At 36.7% G+C, this 23,930-nt stretch overlaps 7 protein-coding genes and 1 long non-coding RNA gene across 10 annotated transcripts; 5 read left to right on the forward strand and 3 right to left on the reverse strand.

The window, feature by feature from the left end:
- Positions 1-291: 291 nt before the first annotated feature.
- LOC116168167 (pancreatic triacylglycerol lipase-like) lies at positions 292-1,929 on the reverse strand. The gene is made up of 4 exons (XM_031483845.1): positions 1,332-1,929; positions 1,032-1,283; positions 611-982; positions 292-563 (listed from the first exon to the last, which is right to left on the reverse strand). Exons 1-4 carry the CDS (start codon positions 1,363-1,365, stop codon positions 367-369), a joined length of 855 nt encoding a protein of 284 aa, XP_031339705.1. The 5' UTR covers positions 1,366-1,929; the 3' UTR covers positions 292-366.
- Positions 1,930-2,064: 135 nt separating this feature from the next.
- On the forward strand, positions 2,065-2,555 carry LOC116168169. The gene is made up of 2 exons (XR_004144722.1): positions 2,065-2,165; positions 2,252-2,555. It is a non-coding gene; the product is annotated as an uncharacterized LOC116168169 (long non-coding RNA).
- A 2,698-nt stretch (positions 2,556-5,253) lies between these two features.
- LOC116168168 (pancreatic triacylglycerol lipase-like) lies at positions 5,254-6,472 on the forward strand. Its single transcript, XM_031483846.1, has 4 exons — positions 5,254-5,366; positions 5,424-5,690; positions 5,734-6,105; positions 6,151-6,472. Exons 1-4 carry the CDS (start codon positions 5,333-5,335, stop codon positions 6,336-6,338), a joined length of 861 nt encoding a protein of 286 aa, XP_031339706.1. The 5' UTR covers positions 5,254-5,332; the 3' UTR covers positions 6,339-6,472.
- A 416-nt stretch (positions 6,473-6,888) lies between these two features.
- On the reverse strand, positions 6,889-10,495 carry LOC116168166 (serine--tRNA synthetase-like protein Slimp). 2 transcript variants are annotated; one of them, XR_004144721.1, is made up of 3 exons: positions 10,309-10,495; positions 9,867-10,261; positions 8,055-8,137 (listed from the first exon to the last, which is right to left on the reverse strand). XR_004144721.1 is itself a non-coding variant. In XM_031483844.1 (2 exons), exons 1-2 carry the CDS (start codon positions 9,936-9,938, stop codon positions 6,911-6,913), a joined length of 1,299 nt encoding a protein of 432 aa, XP_031339704.1. In that variant the 5' UTR covers positions 9,939-10,078; the 3' UTR covers positions 6,889-6,910. The 2 variants fall into 2 exon arrangements, 1 of the variants encoding a protein (XP_031339704.1); XM_031483844.1 differs by lacking the exon at positions 10,309-10,495 and having other exon boundaries at positions 6,889-8,137; positions 9,867-10,078.
- A 15-nt stretch (positions 10,496-10,510) lies between these two features.
- On the forward strand, positions 10,511-11,638 carry LOC116169178. The gene is made up of 2 exons (XM_031485205.1): positions 10,511-11,241; positions 11,326-11,638. The coding sequence occupies exons 1-2, from the start codon at positions 11,150-11,152 to the stop codon at positions 11,636-11,638; spliced, it is 405 nt and encodes a 134-aa protein (XP_031341065.1). The 5' UTR covers positions 10,511-11,149.
- A 5,180-nt stretch (positions 11,639-16,818) lies between these two features.
- LOC116167981 (bromodomain and WD repeat-containing protein 3-like) lies at positions 16,819-18,594 on the reverse strand. Of its 2 annotated transcripts, none has more exons than XM_031483615.1 (7): positions 18,052-18,594; positions 17,944-18,002; positions 17,865-17,894; positions 17,756-17,815; positions 17,456-17,702; positions 17,241-17,406; positions 16,819-17,191 (listed from the first exon to the last, which is right to left on the reverse strand). In XM_031483615.1, exons 1-7 carry the CDS (start codon positions 18,095-18,097, stop codon positions 17,173-17,175), a joined length of 627 nt encoding a protein of 208 aa, XP_031339475.1. In that variant the 5' UTR covers positions 18,098-18,594; the 3' UTR covers positions 16,819-17,172. The 2 variants fall into 2 exon arrangements, with proteins under 2 accessions (XP_031339475.1, XP_031339474.1); XM_031483614.1 differs by having other exon boundaries at positions 16,835-17,191; positions 17,246-17,406; positions 18,052-18,589.
- A 140-nt stretch (positions 18,595-18,734) lies between these two features.
- On the forward strand, positions 18,735-19,905 carry LOC116167984 (elongin-B-like). The gene is made up of 4 exons (XM_031483618.1): positions 18,735-18,896; positions 18,988-19,081; positions 19,131-19,275; positions 19,322-19,905. Exons 1-4 carry the CDS (start codon positions 18,894-18,896, stop codon positions 19,431-19,433), a joined length of 354 nt encoding a protein of 117 aa, XP_031339478.1. The 5' UTR covers positions 18,735-18,893; the 3' UTR covers positions 19,434-19,905.
- A 710-nt stretch (positions 19,906-20,615) lies between these two features.
- On the forward strand, positions 20,616-23,930 carry LOC116167983 (the record flags this gene model as incomplete). The annotated part of the gene is given in 5 exon segments (XM_031483617.1): positions 20,616-20,955; positions 23,089-23,186; positions 23,237-23,357; positions 23,419-23,611; positions 23,744-23,930. Coding segments are annotated over 5 exon segments (614 nt in total), but the record flags the coding sequence as incomplete, so codon positions are not given.

Raw genomic sequence — 23,930 nt, forward strand, 5'->3', positions numbered from 1 at the left:
CCGGTCGATCTGAGACAATTTTTTTTTTCGGGGCTCCAAAAAAGGCTGTGTACAACCTTCCTTTTTTTCCAAAAATCGACCACTCCAAAATTTCTCGGGAAAACACTTTTTCTTATTAATTTTGGTGCATAGAATCCAAAACGAATCGTACTTTTTCGATCAGACTTCTCAATCAAAAGTTATAGACTAGAAACCAATTTCGAAAGAAAGTTCAAAAAGCTGTAACTTTTAAACTAGTAGCCCAATATTGGAACTGTTTGAAGTTATGGATTCTACAGGAAAATGTATAGATACACTTAGATATCATGTATTACTCTTTCCCTAACCTACTCAAGTTACTATACACAAACAAAAAACTGGCGTTTCCTAGTTGTTTTCTGTACTAAGATAAAATCTTCCGATAGAGTGCGGTTCCTTCTCATACCCATCGCCCATTACAGCAGTGGCACCATTACAATTTCCTCGCACGAACTCTTCCCAACTTTGACATTCCTTTGCCTTAAAGACACGATTGTTGATTGACTCAATAAAGTAGTGGTAACTTTTTCTGTGGCTGCAGAAGACTAAAACAATGGTAACGTGCTAAGAGTAATGCGATGGCCCCGCTTACTAATATCTTCGAGAGTATAATTTGGCTGCGACAATATCATTGATTTGGTGCATCCAGGTTGGTGTCGCTGCCCACTGTTGGGGTAAAAATCGACAGTTCCCACAGGATTTCGCATTCCAAAGAAACCGCCGTCTGCATGTATCACGTCTACTATTTCCGCATCGGTCTTTCGCAAACCTTGCAATATCGGCAGCAGTTCGAATAGCGGGCCCGCTGGGTCAAGTGCACTGATCCTCTTTACGGTTGCATTTAGCAACTGCGAGATTCTCCGGCTGGCATAGGCCGCTATGTGCGAGCCAAGGGAGTGCCCAATTATGTGCACGTTGGACAGGGGCAAGTTGTTCTCCACTATTACGTCTCCAAGTTCTCGCCCTGGAACCGTAATGTGCTATTTTTGTTGGTTGGTAACCCACCAATTTACCGATGTTTTGCGTATTTTTTGCTATTAGCAGATAACTTCCGAAAGCAATCGAGCCCCAATCCACTTGAATGAAGTTAAAGTCGCCCTTTTTCAAGTACTCATCCTTCATTTGGTCATACCACACGTCCTTTGCAGTCTGAAGGAATCCGTGGATTAGAAACTTTGTCCCTTTGCTACCGTCAAGGTTTTGTAATAGTTGTGGCGATGACGGATTGTTCCTGGTGTACAAGTAGTACTTTACTTGTCCCGTTACTGCAATTAAATCTTATTACTTACAGCGAAATGCAGATTTATACTCGCCTAGCGCTGGTAGTACAAGAAGCACAAGGAACATGTTGCGTTTCTTTACTTGCTTTTAGTAGCAACTAAATACTCACATAATCAGTAGGTAAATACCTATTCGCATATTTAAAATTATGGTACAAGGCGACACTGACCTAATCTCTATCAAATTAATTTAATTTACTTCGCAGACAGTAATAGTCTATTATAATTTAGGGTGACCATTTCTAATTAGTAAAATGTAGACACACACAGATCAAGGTACGATCTATTATATCTTGTTATTCACACGAATAACAGGCTTATTTACAAAGACCCGCTAATTTAATAAACATGGTGATGAATTCTTGAAGGCCAGGATTCAGTTTTTAACATTTTAATATACTTACCCTCGACCACTCTCTTTTGCGAGAGTTTTGCTGAAAATTAGAACGTTATGACTGACCAACATGTTTCATTTATCTCAAAACTCTTCTGTTTATTTACGGTAGAAGCAACAAAACACTAGCAAATTTTTCGAAATAACGTCCCAAAATTTGTGAATATTTTTAATTAAAAAAAATTGTAGGCATAACATGTAGGTACCTATTATGTACCTTATATTAACGGTGCAAGATTTGCGCGAAAAGTGCTGTTGCTTCATGGTCGTAATTACATAGTTTCTTACATAAGTATGGTCGTATAATCTGTAATAGCTGTATCTGATGCAATGTAAAATGTAATGGTCTAATGAATACGTAAATTACAATAATAGACGAAGTGTGCGACATAGAGACAGACAGGTATCGATGGATTCATTGAATGGGGGTGAGCGAAATTAAAGAAGTAAATTAAAATGAACGAAAGAACTAGGTGAGATTAATTGTGATGTTGCTCTGTAACTGGCTTTGCTGTTGAGCAATAAATATATATTTATTTATTTATTTATTTATTTATAGGTTCCTTCAAAATCGGCCCTGTATGAAGCAAAATGTGACTAGGATTATTTTTTCTCTGGTTAATACCCTATAAGGGTTGTAGTTCAGCACCTAAGACATATTTATAGACCTCATAGAATTTAAGAATAAAATAAAAACATTTTTAAGTAGTCAATGTTTTTATAGCTATGAAGAATGTTTAACTTTTGATTTTACCTGTGATACTTCTAAATATTTCTTTAGATAAGTGACTGTGACATTTTTGACGATGTGTAAGTAGGTACTCCATGTATGTTAGCCTGAATAGGTATATGTATTATTATTATTCTACTCTGCACTATTTTAATGCTATTTAGAATTTTAGGAACTGTAGTTATAACGTGAGGGGATGAAAATGAAGGGGATAAAAAGAATTTTTTCAAAAAATAGCTCCTTTGCAAAGCTAGATTCGTACCACCGTTTCAATAACATCGTTAAACTTTTCTGTACAGGGTGTTTTTTTGGGAGCTTAGGTTAAAAGTTTCTGGGAAAGTAAAATAGGTAGGTTTTTGAAAATTTGTACTTAGGAGTTACTCTGAAGGCCGAATCGATGTAAAATATTTTCAAAATGGCCGCACTTCCGGAAACACCGGAAGTAGATAGTAACTTCGTTATTTTAAATGGCAACCCCTATTTTTTATTGCATTTTTGGATTCTACGTGAAATTTCACTTCTTTTGATATCCATATGTCGATATCTACCATTTATGGTTTTTAAGTTATTTTGACTTTAAGAAACAAAATGGCGGATGCAGATGGTACCTTGATAATTGATTACCTACTTGAAAACGGTTGTAGTCATGGCAACCTATTTTTATCAGTGCATAGAGAATGAATAGGGCTTTCTTTTAGTGCACTGAAAAAAAAGTTAAGTTGCGTACGACCGCCGCCCCTATGGATATCCAATTTTATAAAACTTCAAAGACTAAAAACTCAGTTTTTTTAAATGGAATGACCATGTTCTTACTATTCCATGAGATTGAGAATCGAAATGGGCATATTTTGACAATACATGTTCCTATAGCTATCTTTAACAGTTTCTGACTTATTCCCATTTTATTGAATTGACACTATTTTTTTCGGATTTTCTTTTTAGTAGTCGGCCATGATTCTATAACAATTGAATTTTAAACAAATCTAGTGACCCTAATCCATCACCCACTGACTGTTATAGGTTAACATAAGTTTTTCAAAAATCGAAAAACGACTCGCAGTGGTTTCACCTATTTTGGAATTTAATTGTTATTTATGGTGAAATGGGCAGAATCGCGGCGCGTGCTTTCCGTACATTCATTCGAAAACTGGAACTAATGCACTACAAACCCTTGAAGCACAAGTGATACAAAGCTCTACAAGAGAATATTTAAGAAAATGAATTGAATTGCAAGTGCTAGATTAACAAAATAAATTCAATGCAAAATATAAAAAACTTCGTTGAAACATTTTTGGTATGGAATTGTTGCTAGAACAGATATCGCATTACCTCTCTTAATTTCCAGACTTTTACGTTGTTTAAGAAATTCAGTTGAACGACTCGGTTTAGATTTTTCAAAAATTTTCCGTCTTATATCCTTAATAAATGAGTTCTTTATTAATGAATTAATTAGACTAGAACTAGAATCAATGGTATTAAAGAATCCATTCCTTGATTTGTTTAAAATTCGATTGTTATAAAATCATGGCCAACTACTACAAAGAAAATGCGAAAAAAAATGGCATCAATTCCGAGATCAATTCAATGAAATGGGAATAAATCAGAAACTGTTAAAGATAGCTATAGGAACATGTAATATCAAAATATGCCAATTTCGATTCTCTATCTCATGCAATATTAAGAACATGGTCATTCCATTTAAAAAAACTGAGTTTATAGACTTTGAAGTTTCTTAAACTTGGATCTCCATAAGTGCGGTTGTACGCAACTTAGCTTTTTTTTAAGTACACTAAAAGAACGCCCTATTCATTCTCTATGCACTGATAAAAATGGGTTGCCATGACTACAACCTTTTTCAAGTAATCAATTATCAAGGTACCATCTGCATCCACCATTTTTTTTCTTAAAGTCAAAATAACTTAAAAACCATAAATGGCAGATATCGACATATATGGGTATCAAAAGAACTGAAATTTCACGTAGAATCCAAAAATGTAATAAAAAACAGGGGTTGCCAATTAAAATAACGGAATTACTATCTACTTCCGGTGTTTCCGGAAGTGCGGACATTTTGAAAATATTTTACATAGATTCGGCCTTCCTAAGTACAAATTTTCAAAAACCTACGTATTTTACTTTCCCAGAAACGTTAAACTAAATCTCCAAAAAAAACACCCTGTATTATCCAGATATCAAGCACGAAAATTCGATTTTTTAAATGGTAGATGCTGTACTCGGCACGTAAGAAGGCGAAAGATCACGCATCCCCAAAATTCATATTCTATTGATTACACCAATTAATGGGTCACAAAGTCAGTTGACTCCTCCTGCAGTTTCTAACTTATGGCCGTTTGCACCGACAAATTTAAGCGGAGCTTAGCTTAAGTGTAGCTTAAAATCCATGGCAACGATTATTGAGACAATGGTTGCCATGGATTTTAAGCTACGCTTAAACTAAACTCCGCTTAAATTTGTCGGTGCAAACGGCCATTAGTCATCTGCGCATAGAGGCATGGCCCCCTGCAGCCTTCTACGTTCCGGTACCAGTACATAATTTACAACGGAAGAAAAAATTAAGGCGTTGTATAAAATTCCCTAAATAACTAAAAATCAGTGATGGGCACTTGTCCCCATGTTTAACATGAAACTGTTGTTTCTTTAATTTTGAAAAATTCTTTTGCGGTACGGAGGGGGGGGGTAATATTTGTCCTACACGTAAAGAATTATATCCAAAATTGCTTGTTATGCATGCATATAATGATTAGAAACGTGCCATTTGTATTAAATTATAAAAGGTACTTTTCTGTCATTATAGTAAACCTTGAAATATATACGAATCAATAATTTAATAATCCCATAGTGCAAAATTTTTATATTTGCATGTAGTAGGTAACAAAATTGGTACCGAGTATGTTTGAAATACTTTTCGTCTCCTTAATCATGGGTTTGTACGCAAAAGTTTTTAAATTTCAACAGTTCAAATTCATTTCTTAATTCTTAGCCGTGCAAACTTCCGAAACAAGCTACTATCTCCACACCAGACAAACCACACCCCAGCAATTTGACAAAGAACCACCATCCAACTTCAACTCCTCAAAGTTAACCAAAATCATCATACACGGGTATAGGCAGAGTTCAAAAAGGCAGTGGTACCGGCAGATGACCAATGAGTACCTGAAGAGAGGGGACTTTAATATCGTGCAAGTCGACTGGGCGAGTCTTGCATCGGGCAGCTATTTCACAGCCGCTCGCAATACCGCGATCGTTGGTAAGTGTTTACCGCAGCGAAATGCGTTCACGCAATATTCAAGGAGCAAACCTCGGCGAACTGGTAGCGAATTTGCGGCAAAACTCAGTGAAGGTACATTTAATCGGTCACTCTCTGGGGGCGCACGTTGCCGGGCATGCGGGGCGAAGGGTTTTTAAATCGTTAGGAAACAGCAGGGTTGGTCGAATTACCGGATTGGATCCGGCGGGTCCGCTATTCGAATCGCCGCGATTGTTGCGGGGTTTGACGCGGACCGATGCCGAAATTGTTGATGTAATACACACGGATGGGGGTATGTTCGGGTGTAAGAATCCATTGGGTACCGTCGACTTTTACCCGAATGGTGGGGTACGCCATCAACCGGGGTGTTCGCCGTCAGACTTGCGGACGGAACTCCGCAGCTTACATGACATTGGTAGAGTTTCAATTTGATTTTTTTGAGCTAACTGTTTGCTTTCAGTGTTTTGCAGCCACGAGAAGAGTTATGGATACTTTATAGAATCTATTAATAATCGCGTCTTTGAAGGGAGGAAATGTAACAGTTGGCTCAGACGAAATTGTAGCGGCGTTGTTGCGGTAATGGGAGAGGGCTACGTGAGGAAACCAGATTTATTGGGAGTATTTTATTTGAATACTACTCAGTTTTAGCCACTAAAGTTTCCAGAAAATATAATTTCTAGTAGCCAAGCACAACTGCACGATGTTGTCAACGTTTTCCACCTCTGCAATCCGCCAAGGGTTAAATCTTGGACCCCTTCTGTTTTTAGCACATTTTCCAACTTTCTTTGTCCGTGCAAGGCCTTAACTACTCCTACAGATTTTAATATTTAATTCGTTCATTTTGAATTCGGTAGCTTATAGTTCTGGCACCTGAATCAAGAAAAATCTTGATAATTAATGTGCGCATGCGCAATATCAACTTTTTTATTTATTAATGTATTTTGTTGTGCCGACTACTCTTATAGATATTACTGAAGTAACCACTCACCTCTCCCTGCTGCGACTGCTAAAAGTGGACCACCATTTTCTCTTTCCGATTGAAAATAATGAATAAGATTAGAAATAAATTGCTCACTTTTTCTTGGTAAACCTGATGGCATTTTTTTTGTTTTATTAGCCTTAGTCAACTAAGCACAGTTGAGACACCACAAATCAGCCTTTGGTGTAGCATAATTTTTTTTCTTTTCAGAATTATAAATTGCTTTTTTACTTTTATTTTATTAAACGTATTTTCGTAAAAAATCAGTTAACAAATTATCGGTCCGACCGTTATTTTCTAACACACAAGCCAATAACGGCGGCACCTTTAATAAAGTACCAGAAATAATTCTTACAAACTTCCTCTCCTTATTTATATCATACGTGAACAACAGCCTTTTACTTAAAAAACTATCAATAATCGAACAATGACCGACTTCTTTATATGTCTGTGTAAAACTAGAAAACATCTCAATCGAAACACGTAAACATTCATGATTTTTTAACTTTTGTGCTGGAATGTAGACCAAACGAAAATGGTAGCCCAACGCCTTGTACGACGTAATGAGCAACGAAACAACTTTGTTGAACTCCTCTTCCATTTCTTGCTCATCATCCTTCAAAGCCAAGAAAAATTCGAGGCTCGTTTCTTGATTCACACTGAATAAGCCGTCGTCACGAACCGTGTTGGGGTTATACGATCGAGCCGTAGTGAACAATCTTAGAGGTAGCCTTTTTTCCGTGACGAGGTGCTTGGTGAAATAAGTCATGAACGCGTACAAACTGGCGCCGCCTACTAAGTGAGTTCGCGTAAATTCGACGTCACCTGTACACTTTTCGAGGGTGAATACGCTTTTATCTCGAAAATCGGTTGCACAACCTTCGACTATTACGCTCCGACAAAAGTCGGAGTTTGAAATCCTCGTGAAGGATGCGAGGGTGCTCGACATATAGCTCGTTAGCAAATATTCGAATAGTGCAGCGTCACCACGCAAATAGTACAAGTACGGATTAATAAACTTGATTAAGCTGCCACCAATTTCCATGTGACTTCGCGAGGATCGCTGAGACGTGGGCAAATACTCGAAGAGTAGGCGTTCGGTGTCATCTGGGGTGTTCGGATGCAAACTGTTTGGTAACGATAGAACGGCGAGCGCTGCAGATTCTTCGACGCCGTACAAGTAGTTCTTTAGCATCTTCAGGTCGTCCTTTATGAGCTTCGCCTGCAATTTCAGATTTTCGACATTGTCCCCCCTTTTGAGCAGATCTGCGATTTCTTTGCCGATTTCGCCTTTGGTCAGCTCCAAGGTAAGCCTTTGCTCGTCCAGGTATCGAAAGAACAGCCAACGCCTCTCGATTCTCTCCAAGTCGACATTAATGCCTCTCAGCTTGATGCTGCGTTCCAATTTCGGCTTGTTCTCCAATTGTTCATCGAAATTGATGTACGGGGTGAGTAGCACAAAGTGATCCTGCAAGAAGCACAGCGTTAAAAATGATCTGTCATAACTGGCACATTAGATTTGATTGGTAAATCAGTGGATAACAAATGCATGTAAATTCACCCTAATGTCATAATAGACATTTATCATAAAAGACAATAAAGGGATGTTTTAACCAGCGAATGAAAGATCGTTGTCTATAATACGATGCTTTCTCTTATAGCAGAAGCCATAGAAACCATTATATTTCCTCGAAAATTTCTGATATTTAATTTAAACGCCAAAAATAGCAAGGTTAGGTTCTCCCGTCATTTCCAGGAAAACTATATTCTATTCTGAACTTCATTTTATTTCGTGCTCCACATCCCATCTTTAATAAGAATGACAGATGTTATCGGAATGCACCTCTACAAAGAGACATTAAATGCTGGATGGTACCTCTGTTTCCTGACGACAATAACATTCCTCTTCATTGTTTGAATTTAATATGGTTCCAGTGAGATGGCGAACCGCCCCATAATATAATGCTAGGAAGATTGGGGAATGATTGTCGAAAATGTTCCCCAACCATTGTTATTGCTATTACGGCGGTCACCTGACCTGTCTTTCTTTGACAATTTTTTGTGGGGGAGTCATAGGCTCATAGCAAATCTTTAGAAGATAATGGCACTGTGCTCAGAATTAGGGGGTGGGCAATTTTAACACATGTTGTGATGTTACATTGGTTAAATATTATTTATTTGTATGTATTTTGTTCTAATTTGTATTATAATTTTTTTGCAAAAGGAAGGTTCAATTCCGTTCAGATGAAAATCGAATTTTCTCAATACAACTAGTTCCATGCAGATGGATGAAACTGTCAAACAAAAGAACGTTTTGTTTTTCCAAAGCACTCTTTCCAAAAAATGAAAAATTGTATTTTTAGGAAAAATGTGATACTGAATGTGTGATATATCATTATAAATAGAAAAAAGATGTAATCTCAAAATGGTGTCCATAAGGTGAAATAAAGTTGCAATTTGTTTCAACGTCATATTGAAAGTTATTAAAAACGGAATGCCATATTATTTTCAAAACTATTGGAAACATTTTAAATTTCTTTACAGATGATTATTCAGTAAGGTAATTCGCCACTTTGCCCCGATTAAACCAATTTTCTATCTTTTAAGATAAGGCAGATCCCCATAGTAGCATTTGAAAAATGGACCTCAGTGTGAACCTACAGGGTCATAGAATGACCCATTTTCAACAGGCTTGTTACATGTGGTCAATTGTGCAAAGTTTGGACCATATCGGCCCAAGTATTTGGCAGTTATCGTGTTCACGGACACTATTGACCCCCTAAAAAACTAAATAAATCTTGATATTGCAATGTTCAATTGTTTTTGTGAACCTCTGAACAAAATGCTTCATAATTGTCAATTTAACTGACCTTATAGGTAGTCGTTTTAATAGGAACACACAGTATATACAAGGATAACAATTGACATATCTATCCCATGTTACTATTGCATTATAGATCCTACAAATACTCCCGAAACAGTGGCCTTGAATAATTTCAATCGAACAAAAGATGGTTAACAATGAGATTTTTTAGTAGGACTTCAACCTACAATGATCAAGTGGGTCCCGATTGGAGTTCTAAAGTAACAAGACAGAAAACCACACACTAAATCTGCAAGTTAAAAAGTTAATCACAAAAAGTTGTTATACTATCGTAAGGAAGTTTTAGTAATTAACGTAATAAAAAAATTAACACCTGCGCTTTATCGGCGGTCACATACAAGGCTGATGATAATCTACGGGTTACGATTTGAAGATAACGTGTCATTGCTCCTCCGGATCGACCTTCATTCGCTTGCTCTCGGCGAACTCCTCCTTGGTCGGTTGCGTCTCGATCTTGCGCTTCTGGGCGAATTCGAAGTTACCGAAGCCGGCGGCGCGCTCCGACTCGGCGATGGTGTACGGCTCTAACTCGAGCGCTTTCAGTCGTCTCTTGTGGACTTTCGTACGGAAATGGTCCTGCAGCGCTCGATCGGTGATGAAGTAGCGGGCGCAGTGCAGGCAGTAGAATTGCGCGTTACCGGGACGGTCGAAGTCTACCTCCTGGTCGAGGAGTTTCTCCACGTTCTCGGGTTTGATGTCCTCGTCAATCTGCAACGCAGTTACATAAGCGAAACGTGGTTTTTGAGGTTAGGTACCTGATCTAGATCCTTCGTGCGGCGCTTGGTCTTCCATCGTTTGGAAATGTGCGTTTTACCACCGTGAGCGTTTGTACGTCTCGAAACCATTTGGATTTTACCAGGAAATCGTGCGAAAGTTAGTATTTTATACGGCGACCACCAGCCGGTATATGAACCACAAAGGAAAGGTAGATGCGGGTGATTGGTAAGATGGCGCTGGTGCGTTGCGATATTTGAACTGTTACTGTGTGTTGTCAAAACGAATAATGTATTTTTATTATTGATCCCGTAACTTGATAATTGCGCAAAGTTAAGCGAAATTTGTGGGATATCGTCGGGAATAAAAAGTGATGTGTTAAATCGGGCTGTCCGCGTAAATTCGTGTTTTACATAGGTAATAAAAGTAAACCTTTGGCGCCTGGTAATAAGGAGAACCCGGCAGCCATGTTGTAATAGGTCTTGTCAAGCATCATGGGTTAATACAAGTTCGTTAGGTAGAGTTTTTTGTGTAAATCGGCGTGAAGTGATTAGTGATAGCGCATTTTTCGACGATTTCGTTCAAGTTGAGGTGTTGTTTATAAACAGACGTGCGACTTTCGCGACGAGTACGTCGGTTCTGCGCATATTACGGTAAGAGTGAGTGCAACGTCGTTGTAGCACAGGGAGTCGTCAACTGCCTGGCCAGTGATTGCAAGGAGTGTGCATCCCTGGTGCGGGAAGCGATCAAAACAACTCCAGGACCGCGGATGTATGTCCGGCGATCACCTCCGGGTCGTGGCCGCTATCGGTCATGTTGACAAGCATCGATGTTTCTCAGTGACACGTGTTGTACCACCGTAAACAAGGGTTTTGCGCTACTATGGCCAAAATTCTTGATACCGATCCCATTTTATACGCGAAAGAGCGGGACGGGTTCCTCAGAGACCTGCAGCACTTCCACGAGACTCGAGGGTAAGACTACACACACACCCCGCCCTTCCCCACTTCGTCACCTTCAGTACACACCTTCACGTCGGTCTTTTTTTATTGTTCCAGGACGCCGTTCCGAAGGGCTCCTACCATAAATGGACACGAGATTGATCTTTACCTTTTGTATTGTTTAGTCACCGAAGAAGGAGGATGGATCAAGGTAAGCGCGGCACTATTAATTAACAAAATTCGTAATTCCCGGCGAAACTTTAAACTATCAGGTGTTCGCAGCGAGGTCAGTGCTGCTGGTGAATTAATTCTTTATCTCGCGAGAAGCGGCCCGACTCCCCCACCCGAAAACGCACGTGTACCTACTGATATCAGTTCGCACTTTTGCACAATTAAGAAAGTCAATCACCTTCTTCGGAATACCCAATGAAGGATATTGAAATTGCATACAACGCAATTATTATTGTCTGTGTAACGGTAACAATGCCGTTCTATTAAACCAGAGGAAATTTCCGCGCAGATGTTCCGATGATAACGCGGCGGGGTAAAAGATATTCGAAATCTACTTAATTAGTTAATTGCGTTTTTATTTCTACTAGTTAATTAGGCGTAACCTTCCCGAGACTAGTGAAGATTACTGTTGGGACTTCCTAAATAATACCGAGGGTTCTGTGCGTGTCCAAAGATAATTCGGCCGCTATTTTCGCCTTGGTATTTTTCCAAAAATCACCTGCTCTTGACAGGCTTCATTGACTTGAGAGCGAGATTTTTTCGAGGCTCTCGATTGACATTATTTGTTAACATCGGTTTGATGTATTTTTCCCAGGTAAAAATAGGGTTGGTATCAGTAATATGCCGTCTAGGAAGTGAAAGCCGGTCATTGGTCGTCGAAACAAGTATTATTTTATTGTTTCACGTGAGCTTTGTTATTATTTATATTTTGAATGATTGCAAAATAAAGATATCTGAATTAAGTCGAATTTTGGTAATTTATATGTTAAAATTTCCCTCAATAACGAAAAGCAGATTAAAAGTGAGCCTGAATTCAGACATTTGTAAGTAATACCAGCAATAACCGAAGTTCACAGAATTGAATATATTATGCTCGCCAGGAGAGAATGCCGGTCACAGAACACCTGATTCCGGTCTACAAAGTACAGTCGTATGTTTTTCATATTAAACCATACCGGCATCAAGTGTTCTGTGACCGGCATTCTCCCCTGGCGCCCCTATGCCCTTTTAAATTCTCGAGAAACAGCCTACCATGAAGTTGGTCGCGAAAAAAATTGAAAATGATTTGGTTCGGGTTCTGAATTCAATGTACCAAAACTTGTTTCCATTGTACCTGGTCGTTTTCGAAAAATCACGACCAATTTCAGGCGAGCGGAAAGATTTTGAATATAACTCTGATGTACCAGCACTAGCGAGGGGGTAACATCTTCCCGCAATACTGTCACAAATTGTCTGCAATCGCTTGCAATCCCTCTGATTGCTGTGGAAATCTCCCTCACAGTCCCACAATCGCGTTTGCAATCTCACAATCGCCTAAAGCAATCCCGCAATCGTTGTGACAATCTGACAATCACATTGGTAAAGTCACTAAATATAGAAAGTACCGCAATCCATTGGGCTCGTGTGTTAGAGAGAGAACGCATGATTTTTGCCCAAAAATGGCGAAAGTTACCAGATTCTAGTAACTTTTATGTTAGGGATTGTTCCACCTGTTTGGAGATATCTGTATATATTTTTATAAAACATGACAGTACTATGAAGTTAGGTTATAAAAAATGACAGCTACTCAGATTTTATTTGTCAATTTTTTTAAGTTGGCAGCAAATTTGCCCAAAAATGGCGGATGATTGCGGTACTTTCTATATCTAGTGACTTTACACATTGGCAATCGTGCACGCCCTCTCCTGTTTTTAGGTACAATCACACGCCACGCGGGGTTAGGCAAAAAAGTTATTGCACCTAACTTTATTTTTTTAAATGGAAAGCCCTGTACTACTTAATAAAGCCCTAAAGCGGATCCAAAAAAGCGGCACAGCTCCTCGGAGTAACCCTACGCATCATTGGATTTGACTCATTTTCAATTGCCTTGTTACAAGTGGTATATATAGGTATGTTAACTGTGCAAAGTTTGGCGTTTGGCAGTTATGGTGTTCACGGACGGACAGACGGACACCGTCAACTTCCTTATAAAGCTTACATCGCTTTCCTCTGCCGCTTGATAATCTACAAATATAGCATATTAACTTTTAAAAAATATAATACGCTAAACATGATTCAAAAAGGGCTCAAAAAAGATTTAAAAAAAGGTCAAACGATTTGATAAATACAACAAAATTTCAAAAAAATTTTGAATCTTTCGGTTTTTTAAATCTTTTGAATCTATTGAAATCAATATGGAATTTTTGTAATGTTATATTTTGGAAAAGAGGTTCTTAATATGTTAGTGTTTGATTAAAATATTTCAATTTAAAAATGGACGTAGGAAATTCAAAAAATTATAAATCTCAGAATGAACCATAGACATAGAAAGATTTTTCTTACAAGTTTCTTTATAAGACTGTTGAATAATGTGCCGTTTTAAAATAAGTGTACGGGATCAGGTAAAAAAGTTATAGAACCTAACCGGAGACCTAACGTCATTATTTTTAAGTGGAATGCTCTGGAATTCACTTTCTAGAAATATAACACTAAAGAAATTTAAAAAGTGCGATATTAGATTTTTCAAAAAATTTCAAAATGTTTAATTTTTTTGTTGTTTTTTAATATTTGAACCTTTCTTAAATGTTTTAATTCTTTTTTAATAATTTTGAATTTTTTGTTTTCCCTATCTATTGCGATTGCGTTATATATTAAAAAAGGAAATGTTAATACGCTATCTTTTTAGATTAAAACATACAGGGTGTTCTATTTAAAAAATGAGGTTAAGTCCAGTAACTTTTTTGCGGACATCGTATATGTAACATTGTAACCTATTTTGTAAACGGCAGATTACCCAGCAAGTAATTTTGTAATAAACATTATTTCGTGTCTCTTTTTATTCTGATATTGACAATTTTTGATTTTCCCTTGTATCTCTGTAAGCGAGCGAATGTTTTCAAATTTTGATTGTGCCATTTTTTAACATTGGCCCAAAAAAAAGCACATGCCACTTAGTTCGTCTTTCGGTATGTGTGATTTGAGTGGGCCACCCCCCTATTAGAGTTATCGGATTGTATAGAACTTGTTCCATTGAAATACTCTTCTTTTTAGCACATTTCCACAAAAATAAAAAAACTTACTATTGTGGCCACTTTGCCCGTCCGTCCCTAGTTTTTCTACTTTTTTCGCTATTTGGTTCGTTATGCTGTCAAGGTTTGCACCAAGGAAGGAATTTTTTCTGTGCCGCTTACGAAAAAAGTTATGGTAAAAACCCATTTTTTTGAGATTGTATTGTATTGCTGTCTGTCTGTATGCCCGCCTGTCAGTGTATCTGTCTGTCTGTTTGTCCGTCCGTGTGCACGATAGCTTTTGTATTTGCGCAATCCATTTTTTATGTGTGAAATACTTAAATGAAACTTTTTATGTAGGCTGTAGATGTAGATGGCGACCTCGACTAAAGTAAAACTAGTGCCGAGTCAAAAAATATGTTGGGGTCATGCGCAATTGGATTTTTTTTATTTGTTGTTTAAATGAAATTTTGTATGTAGGCATCTCGAATAAAGATGAAACTAATGCCAAATCAAATAATTTGTTTTGTGCATGCCCAGAAATACCCTGAAATTTTAGGGTAGGGTTCTTTTTATAAACTGAAATTGAAGCAGCAAGTCAAAAATGAATTGCACATGTGCAACGCTAACTTTCTTATTTGTGGCCGGATTTTTACGAAATTTTAAGTTTAAGTTTGCTTGCATCTTACAGTATGGGAAATGAATGCAATTGTAATGCGCCTTTTATAAATCGTTTACGACGAGGTTTACGATTACTTTTTTAACTTCTTATTTGTGTATTTAAAAGTACCTGTTACCAACTAAGAATTCCCTAATAGCCAATATAAATGAATATGTTTCTTGCTTAGGTAATGTCCGTGTATAGCAACTTGAGCAGGTACCAAAAATCTTTGTCAGTCACCCACAATCACCTGCAATCATTTACAATCGTCTGCAATCATTCATAATCACATGCAATCCTCTAAAATCCTACAATCCCATCGCAATCGCCGGATTGTGGTCGCAATCGCAGCAATCGTGGGGAAATCATGGGGATTGTCGCAATACTGTCACAAAATTTGAGAAGATGTTACCCCTCGTATTACTTAGATGATACATTAAAAACCAATCAATTAATGGAACATTTAATCGTAATGTGTAAAAGTTTTACTGGTTATATGCGACAAATAGAAAGTGTCTAATTTGAGGAGAGCGTCCATCTCTATGCACTGAAAAAGACAGCTATTTTATTTCAGCTTGGTCACCTGTCGGCGCCCGGCGAAATACGTCGCACGCCACTCGGTAGCGCTACTGAGCGACTTAACTGTTGTGCCCACGACACGGTAGCGTACCCTGCTACTCCTCCGCAGCGTTTAAAAAACGTTGGTGTTGGTGAAGAACCTAGAAAACAGGAGAATCTCGATAGTTCCTGGCAGTCAGCCAGGAATAAAAGTGCTGGGGAAGCAAGAGGTGAACTCTGGCTGAAGTGGATCCAAAACCTCAGCCGGCTGGCAGAACATAATAACCTCACTAATATGGGTATCCAGGCAGTCTGCTGTTATTAAGGGATAACGAAATGACCCACCAAGTAGCTAAAGAACATGGACAGTTACCTTTTATAGGATCTCAACCGGTATGTGGAATCGCACATATAACTATGGGGCCTTGAAATAGACGCACTGTATAGAGGGTGCAGAGAGGAAGAAGAAACATAGGTTACTGGGGGCAACCATTAATGCTTCAAAATGCTCCTCAATTAAAATAAATCTGCTCAAAAACTTTCACAAACCTCCAATGGCATAGTGAAGTGGCTGCTGTACTCAGCACTAAAGGTCCCTGGTTCAAGTCCGGACTTAGGCATGGGTTTTTGGGCATATATCTAGTGGGTTCGGTTAGTACAGCAGCCTTGGCTACAACCATGCTCTGTTGAGACCCAGCACTTTCCTTTCTCTCCACTTCTGCAGTGTAAGAAGACAATTTAATGCAGGGTTTAAACTGGGAAAAAATTACTTTGAGCAAAAATGCTATAGGCTCTTACAGAACTGTAGCAAAAGTAATTTTCTTGTAGCATTTGTGTCATTTGATATTTAGTTATTAAATGTATAAGTTACTCATTTGTTTGTTGCCATTCCACTTGAGTCATGGTTATTCAATTAAAAAATATAACGCTGAAAGCGGAACACAATACGAAAATCTGCGGCTCTAAACATTTACACATTCAACAAAATGAAATAAATTTCATTTAGGTAATTTTTTTTGCCGCAAGAAACGCGACAGCCTGCCTCAGCAACGTGGCAATTTCGCCTTTGGGGTTGAAAAATGCGACCACAACTTAATCCCTGTGTTAATAGTTTATAATATCAACCAGTTTTGCAATCTGCAACGGTCACAGATTTCCTTATGGTCCATAAGGTCATCTCACTATTCTATTCTCTACGCTATACTTATACATACACAAAAACTGCTTTTCCCACTGTATCAAGACTGTAGGACCAAAAGGCAACGGAACCATCCGTACTGGTACTAATTAAATACCGAACATCCCAACGTGATGACGGGCAAAAGTTCACAGATGTAATAATTCCAGCTTGTGCCACCAACACTGCCACAGGATAACCGAACTGCAAATTCCAAACACGTAGGATCCGATCAATTGACCCCGCCGCCAGTAGGGTATTTTCCAAATTGATCGCAATATCTGTCAATTCCGATGAGGCCCCGCGAAAGGTAGCAAGTAACCGTCCCGTCGTAGACGACCACACTTTGATTAACAGATCATCTGCACCCTGTAAAATTGAAATTCTAGGAAGAGCTTCTAAACACTTTCGTTACTACCATACAGTTACAATAAATCTTCCGGTACGATCAAACAGCAGGCAATAAACGGCAGACAGATGGCCCAAAGTTCTCCTTTGTAGTTGAAGATTTGCATATCTACTTGAACCGACTACTAAATGTCGAGTTGTTGGACCAGACATTTGTCGGCCAATACAAACATTTACTGAAACAAATACTAAGTGGTTTTTCGGCAAAATAAAATAGCATTATACCTATATTATGTGTGCTTTTGAGGAATGGCGGGTCCAGTAATGGTTTCCCATGTATTCGCGCAGCATAATACAGTTGGGCGTTATTACATCGTTTGTGGTCAGTACGTCTTAATAACGATTGTCTCCCTGCACCTAATAACGATGGAGCTCGTTTAATGCTGGGTGGTAACTCCCTGTCTAAAATGCATCCGAGGCGCGAACAAATTTTTAATAAGTAGTCTGGCCCTATGTGAGGATAGTGTTTTTCCTAAATTGTAAGAGTGAAAATTCAGTAAACAAATGGGTCAATGAAAAGATTACCAATTCTGCTAAATTGCGCCTGTGCTCATTTCCTTTCCAGTCAAGACGATTTGGTAATATCTAAACAAAATAATGTTGTATTTAACATGTTCCTTGTATAGTTACTTACATTTGAACTTTCCAACTCCTTTACGAGCATCTGGAAAAGAAGTTTCTTCAGAGATAGCTCCTGAAAAACCAATACATACCTGATGTGTCTCTTTCAAGGGACTAACAGATAAACATTTCTGTATAAGAAAATACAATTCTAAAAATAAATAAAATTAATTCAGGTTTTTAACAGGTATAGGTGATACCTGTAACAATTTCATTGCCTTTGCTCGTACCTGCCTCAGAACTCATCTTAAATATATCTTATTTATTATCAATGTTTTTATTTATATTTACACATTGTAAGTTTAGACTTATTTGTACGTTATTTAAATCAATTGAAAAAATTCTTTAAGGTTAGAAAACAACTGTTATGGGGTAAGCTGGTTGTACTGACCGTTTACAGTTGTATAGTTGGCAAACCTGACTAACAGTGACGGATTAAGTTTTGAATAGATTATTTCACTTTTTATAGATTTTTCAATACTTCTTTTTCTAAATAAATGTAGAGTATTGGCATTGTAGTATTGGACAAAGATAATATTTTGTACAGCAAAGTAAGAGTGTAGGTAATACATGTATTTGTATTTCTTCAACTCTATCCATGACACTGACAATTTAATTCCACAGAGTGGAGCAGAGTAACTTGCTTATTTGGTTACTCAATAAAAACAAAACATATACAAATATAAATTTTAACATCATTAGAAATTTATGTTTACTTGATTTTAGAAATTATGTCAGGCAAATATAGCGTCCATTATTTTCAGTCCACTGTCTCGATTTTGAAAGTTATATTGAATAATTGAACTCTTTGCGGGACATATGATCTAAGATCGTCCCTTTCTAGAGTCAATGCGTCCCTGCACTACGTAATTAGTGCAGTTGTTTTCTGGGTGTACTTGCTTTAGTGCCTGACAGGTGGTGCTACACTTTTATAAATTCTACTGTCTGCAATCCTTTATAAATTTCTTCTGTAATTAATGAGTGCCTAAACGAAATACAAAGCAAAATACAATACACCCTATAATCCCCAACAACCACAAAAATGGTAAGTGATAATTTCACTTTCGTTAATGTCATATTTATAATGGTTATGTAGGTATAACAACACAAACTTAACCTCACAATTTAAATTTTAGGATGTATTTTTAATGATTAGAAGAAAAAAGCTAACTATATTTACAGACGCAAAGGATACCACAACGGTTTTAGAATTAAAGAAAATGATTGAAGGTAGGCACACACAGATGGTTAATGTTATAAGTAAAAATACTGTTTAAAGGGATTTTGAAAGTGGCACCTCATAACCAGCAACTATTCAACAAAGAAAATGCTGTTATGGAGGATGTAAAGATGCTGCAAGATTACGGACTTTCTTCAACAACCGCCAAAGCTCAAAGTCCTGCAACTGTTGGTCTAGCTGTCAGGTATATATTGTTAAATAAATGAGCTTGGATACTATCTAGTTTTCAGAGATGAGAACGGCGCATTTGAGCCTTTAGAATTAACTCCTTATTCTTCACCACCTGATCTACCTGATGTTATGAAATCTCAAGAAAGCAACGGTCAAGAACAATCTTCTTAAACTCCATTGTACATTATTACTCAGAACTGAATTTATTCCTTACATTCAGTACCAAAATAGATAATTTTATTTTAACCATTAATTTAACGATTGTCATATTCAGTTTATTATTTAAAAATGGCAACATAAAATCAGATCAACATTATAGACTAAAGTCTATGATGCATTCTAAATCTTAGTAAGTCCTAGTTTACAAGCTTTAATAATAGTCTCTATTGAGTACTTTCTCCATATGAATGTATTTATTATATGTACAGTTTTTGCGAGTATATAGTAGTGGAAGAGCTGTATTGCTTTAGCTCATTTTTGTAAAACCAGTTACCAATGCTAAATCTGAATATTTGGAATTTTTTAGGCTTTATAAATGCAATTTGTTGATGTTTACGAGAAGTTATAACAATTATTGTGAATCTTAACAAATGTAAATGGTTTTGGTAAGGATAGATTAATAAATTAAGGTTTGACAGTTGGACATAATTTTTTTATGCACGAGATATGGATATAATATTGAAACTGGATGATAATTATTCATATCAGTTTGATTCCCCTTTTTCAGGATCGGAATAACTGACGTAATTTTTAGCACCATGGGAAAAGTATTACTTCAGTACATATATACACGCTTTAATAATTTTTGTAAGGGGTACAGTGATGTGGTGAATAATTGTTTTTATGACTATGGCATTAGTCCAAAGGTCCTTGCTCTTATTGTTTCACATTTTTTAAATTGTTTCTCTCACATCACTGAAAGAAACTTCGTTAAACCGGAAAAGTGGTTTAACTACACTGAATTGTTTTGTGAATAAAAAAGTTCAAACAGAAATTCAATACCTAGAGACAGAGCACCACCTATTTTTTCAGCAAGCACTACCACTGCATCAAAGACATTATTTCGAAAGTAAATTTGGCCTTCTTAGACCCTTCTTTTGAAGTGAAATGCTGTAGAACAACTACCTTTTTGTTCTGGGACAACTACCTATCTCTGCATCATAATTCATAAAAGTAATTGGAAATTTAGAACGGTGGCATTGTATAGTGCATATTGGAAGCTCACCATATGTATCAATCATCATCATCAAATGTAGTTTTGTTATTTGAATTTAATCAAATAGTTCATATGCATCAAAGAATAGTTCCAAGCTTTATTCATTGCAATGTTCCTATCACGTCATACACACATAACCTTGACATTCAGTACACGGAGGTTAGTTATTCAAACACAAATTGAACTAACCTTCGTGTAGGTACTAAAAAAAGTGTTTTTGTTTATCTTATCAGACTAACGACAAATAAATGATTCGTTACTTTCACATTTGTCATTTAACAATAGAAGAGGAAAATGCACTAGAGGTGGTGCCAATACTGCTTATCACTAACAGATAGTGGCTGATACAGCATTTTATTGTGTCATATGCCTGTTGTAATTATCCTATGGTCTGTGATTATCCTGTTTTAGATGTTGTTAGTTGTTTAGTTGTGTTTCGTTTGGTAGACAAGATCTGTAACTATGAGCAGTAGGTCGGTAAGTACTTCATTTCAAATGAATGTATTGTGCATCTAAATTGTTATTTGTATATTACTTACCGTTTTGAAAGATTTTTTGAAAAGTTCAATACATGAACATTGTGATTGAGGTAACAACAACAAGTTCATAAATAAATAGGTAGATTCATTTAGCTAATGAACCATTCCTAATCTTAAACAGAGGAGCATCAAATATGAGGGTACTGTTCACCAAAGCACCCAGATAGCATGGATGTTAGCCAATCCGTTTTTTTAAATTCTTCTAATTATCGTCACATGATTAATGTATCTTATAGATTGATTCTGGCCGCTTTTTTAAGCATTTCTGTTTCGGTTTCTGTAGCAATTTGTAAAGTTCCAGGATGTGAGCAGCTTACAGCTTCAAATTCGTTATAGGTTTGTTAATAGGTATTTGTGTATTAATTGAAAGCATACATAGCGGATACAGAAATTGGTACCTACTGCCATTGTTTTTCTGTGTTAGTGCCATTTACCTGTAGAGATAGTAGCAATACTGCTTTGTTGGGTATTTTGAGTACCTAAGTATATGGTTTTGTTCACTGTAAATTTTTCTGTTTAATTGTTTTTTGTAATTTGCTCAATGGATGTTTTACTTTATAGTTTATGACAAGTAAAAAGATCATTTGATTTGATTTTACTACATTGTCACATCTGTGTGGAAGCTCCAAAACGTTCATGTTTTGAAAGAATGATCCATCACTTAGGTACCTACATTTGCTGAATTTAGAGAGGAGAGTGAACAGATGCCCAGTCTCACTTTGACTCTCTATTACATATAGCATCAACCATAAACTGGATTCAATTTATACTACTAAAGATAAGAAGTCCATAAAACTCATTTATGCCACGTTCTCTTCTAATCAGGGATCAATTAATAAACTTAAGAAGTGTTTTTTAATTTGTCATAAAAAAAATTTGGAATTAAGTATAACAAAAAAGGACGAGTACAGCTCCACTATTTTATCTACGACAGTAGTTCAAATGTACGCCTGTGAATGACATGATGCTTATACACTGCAAATTTAAAGATTCTGAAAAACTTTACAAGATTTCTATACCTACCTGTACATCAGTAACAGTTACAGAAAATAGCAGACCTCCGTCGTACATTAAATTAACTTAACTTTAGGAGTGTAGGTAAATGAGAAATTCAATGTAGCGTTCGGCTTATGAATTTCTCATTTACCTACACTCATATAAAGAAATTGAAAACATGGAAAACTGTACAAACAACTTAACTTTCTTCAATAAACAAACTTCACTATCAAAAAGACGAACGCCGTCGTAACATCCAACAGCCTGACTGTCAAAAGCAGAGTTTAAAACATTCACAAATACTGTCGGACAACCACCGACAAAGTTTACGATCCAAAAATCACATTTTTTATGATATCATAAACAAACAGCCAATCAGAACCAAATTTGAATAACGCCAGCTTTGAAATAAACTGCGCACCTCTTTTATCCTCTCTTTTTTAACTTCTCTTATCGACGATATCACGTGCTTATCTTGAAACTAATGAAATTTCAGGTTACGCAACGCGATAACAAAATCGATATAGGCGGACGTATTGTTTGGGCTTGATAATAATGGGTCGCCCTATATGTGGAATACCAATTTTTGTAAGTTTAAATTTGATTACTGGTTTTATTTAAATTGATCGCCTTGTAATTTATTTATTTAATTGTAAAAGTGAAATTACATGTTAAAATGTAGGGACATCTGGTTGTATTTGCGCGTATTAAAAGGTGTTATCTGGTGATTTCAATCAGAATTGGAACTCGGTGTTTAATTCAAAACCAGCAACTGTATTTAAGCTTACAAAAAGTGGTATTCCACATACACCCTGTATGTGTTGGCCAAGCCCAAACAATACGTTGTTTACACAACAGTATGAATAAACTAACAAGATTTTTTCAACTTAGAATTTTCTAATTTATTCGTACTTTATTTGCTTCTTCATGTTTTTCTTTTTGTCAAGGTTTATTTTGCAAGGAGAAAAGTATTTCACTATATCACTGGAATTTTAAATTTGAGTAGTTGCTTAATAATCTCAAATATAATAATAATATTAATAGCCTTGCTAAAATATGGTACAATTTTCCACAGGGATGCGATATATGTGTTTGCAAGGAGGATCTTCCAAACCACAAAGGTTCTCTTCAACATCGCTTCAACTTTGCATTATTTGAGTGGACTAAATATAGGTAAACAGTCAGTATAAGGTAATGCCTATTGCTTTAATTGTGTTATACAGACGAGCAATTGTCAAGAACCGAAATGGCATAGAAATTGAGGTAAAACTCCATAACATAGAAACGAATCGAAATGATTTGGTGTATAAGTTTGAAGAAAAAAAGGGTCGTCATGGAATGACGGTAAGTCTGTAACCGAGTCTGTAACATTAAGTTACAGATGCCTTTGATTTTTATTTTTCAGGTGTTGGAACAGCGTGCTAGAGATGAAATGGTACAAAACAATGGGATCAGCTATATCTTCACTGTATTAAATAAGCAGCGATCTAAAAGTATTTTCTTAATGGGTACAATGCTTTTACATCCAAATAATAATTTTAAATTGGAGGATTTTGAAGGAAAAATGACAGAAAATACTATTTTACAACTTGAACCAAGTAAGAGAGAGGTGTTATTTTTGCAATACTGATGGTGGTTGATTGATTTACAGATCAATCGCATTTCTTAAGCTTTCGTTTTAACACGTCACTATGTTGTGTTTATATATAATAATGGTGCAATTATTTTAGATGCCTCATACAGTTTTAAAGTTACATTCAACTTAAATCGTGTAAAAGTGAGTACTTTCGCCATGCCCGTAGCTATACATCTGCAGACCGAACGTCTTGAAAATTTTACTATATCTCGAGAAATGGTGAGTATAAAGTTTAGACCATTTTCATATATTTTCAAAGAATCAGAATTTCGTTATGGAAA

Source organism: Photinus pyralis, unplaced genomic scaffold (genome assembly GCF_008802855.1).
Source record: "Photinus pyralis isolate 1611_PpyrPB1 unplaced genomic scaffold, Ppyr1.3 Ppyr1.4_LG4, whole genome shotgun sequence".
In the NCBI taxonomy this organism is placed as follows: Eukaryota; Metazoa; Arthropoda; class Insecta; order Coleoptera; family Lampyridae; genus Photinus; species Photinus pyralis.

What these genes read in the sequence shown, in the direction of transcription:
- LOC116168168 (XM_031483846.1), top strand. Translation starts at nt 5,333, where the DNA reads ATGTTTGAAATACTTTTCGTCTCCTTAATCATGG. An exon ending in TCGCAATACCGCGATCGTTG is followed by an intron (nt 5,691 to 5,733) that starts GTAAGTGTTTAC and finishes GCAATATTCAAG; the next exon opens with GAGCAAACCTCGGCGAACTG. An exon ending in CCGCAGCTTACATGACATTG is followed by an intron (nt 6,106 to 6,150) that starts GTAGAGTTTCAA and finishes GTTTGCTTTCAG; the next exon opens with TGTTTTGCAGCCACGAGAAG.
- LOC116167981 (XM_031483614.1), bottom strand. Translation starts at nt 18,097, where the DNA reads ATGAGTTCTGAGGCAGGTACGAGCAAAGGCAATGAAATTGTTACAG. An exon ending in AGGCAATGAAATTGTTACAG is followed by an intron (nt 18,003 to 18,051) that starts GTATCACCTATA and finishes ATTTATTTTTAG; the next exon opens with AATTGTATTTTCTTATACAG. An exon ending in CAAAAGCACACATAATATAG is followed by an intron (nt 17,407 to 17,455) that starts GTATAATGCTAT and finishes TATTTGTTTCAG; the next exon opens with TAAATGTTTGTATTGGCCGA.
- LOC116168167 (XM_031483845.1), bottom strand. Translation starts at nt 1,365, where the DNA reads ATGTTCCTTGTGCTTCTTGTACTACCAGCGCTAG. An exon ending in AAAAAATACGCAAAACATCG is followed by an intron (nt 983 to 1,031) that starts GTAAATTGGTGG and finishes TTACGGTTCCAG; the next exon opens with GGCGAGAACTTGGAGACGTA. An exon ending in TTATACTCTCGAAGATATTA is followed by an intron (nt 564 to 610) that starts GTAAGCGGGGCC and finishes CCATTGTTTTAG; the next exon opens with TCTTCTGCAGCCACAGAAAA.
- LOC116168166 (XM_031483844.1), bottom strand. Translation starts at nt 9,938, where the DNA reads ATGACACGTTATCTTCAAATCGTAACCCGTAGATTATCATCAGCCTTG. An exon ending in TGACCGCCGATAAAGCGCAG is followed by an intron (nt 8,138 to 9,866) that starts GTGTTAATTTTT and finishes TGCTTCTTGCAG; the next exon opens with GATCACTTTGTGCTACTCAC.
- LOC116167984 (XM_031483618.1), top strand. An exon ending in ATTAAAGAAAATGATTGAAG is followed by an intron (nt 19,082 to 19,130) that starts GTAGGCACACAC and finishes TACTGTTTAAAG; the next exon opens with GGATTTTGAAAGTGGCACCT. An exon ending in ACTGTTGGTCTAGCTGTCAG is followed by an intron (nt 19,276 to 19,321) that starts GTATATATTGTT and finishes TCTAGTTTTCAG; the next exon opens with AGATGAGAACGGCGCATTTG.
- LOC116169178 (XM_031485205.1), top strand. Translation starts at nt 11,150, where the DNA reads ATGGCCAAAATTCTTGATACCGATCCCATTTTATACGCGAAAGAGCGG. An exon ending in CACTTCCACGAGACTCGAGG is followed by an intron (nt 11,242 to 11,325) that starts GTAAGACTACAC and finishes TTATTGTTCCAG; the next exon opens with GACGCCGTTCCGAAGGGCTC.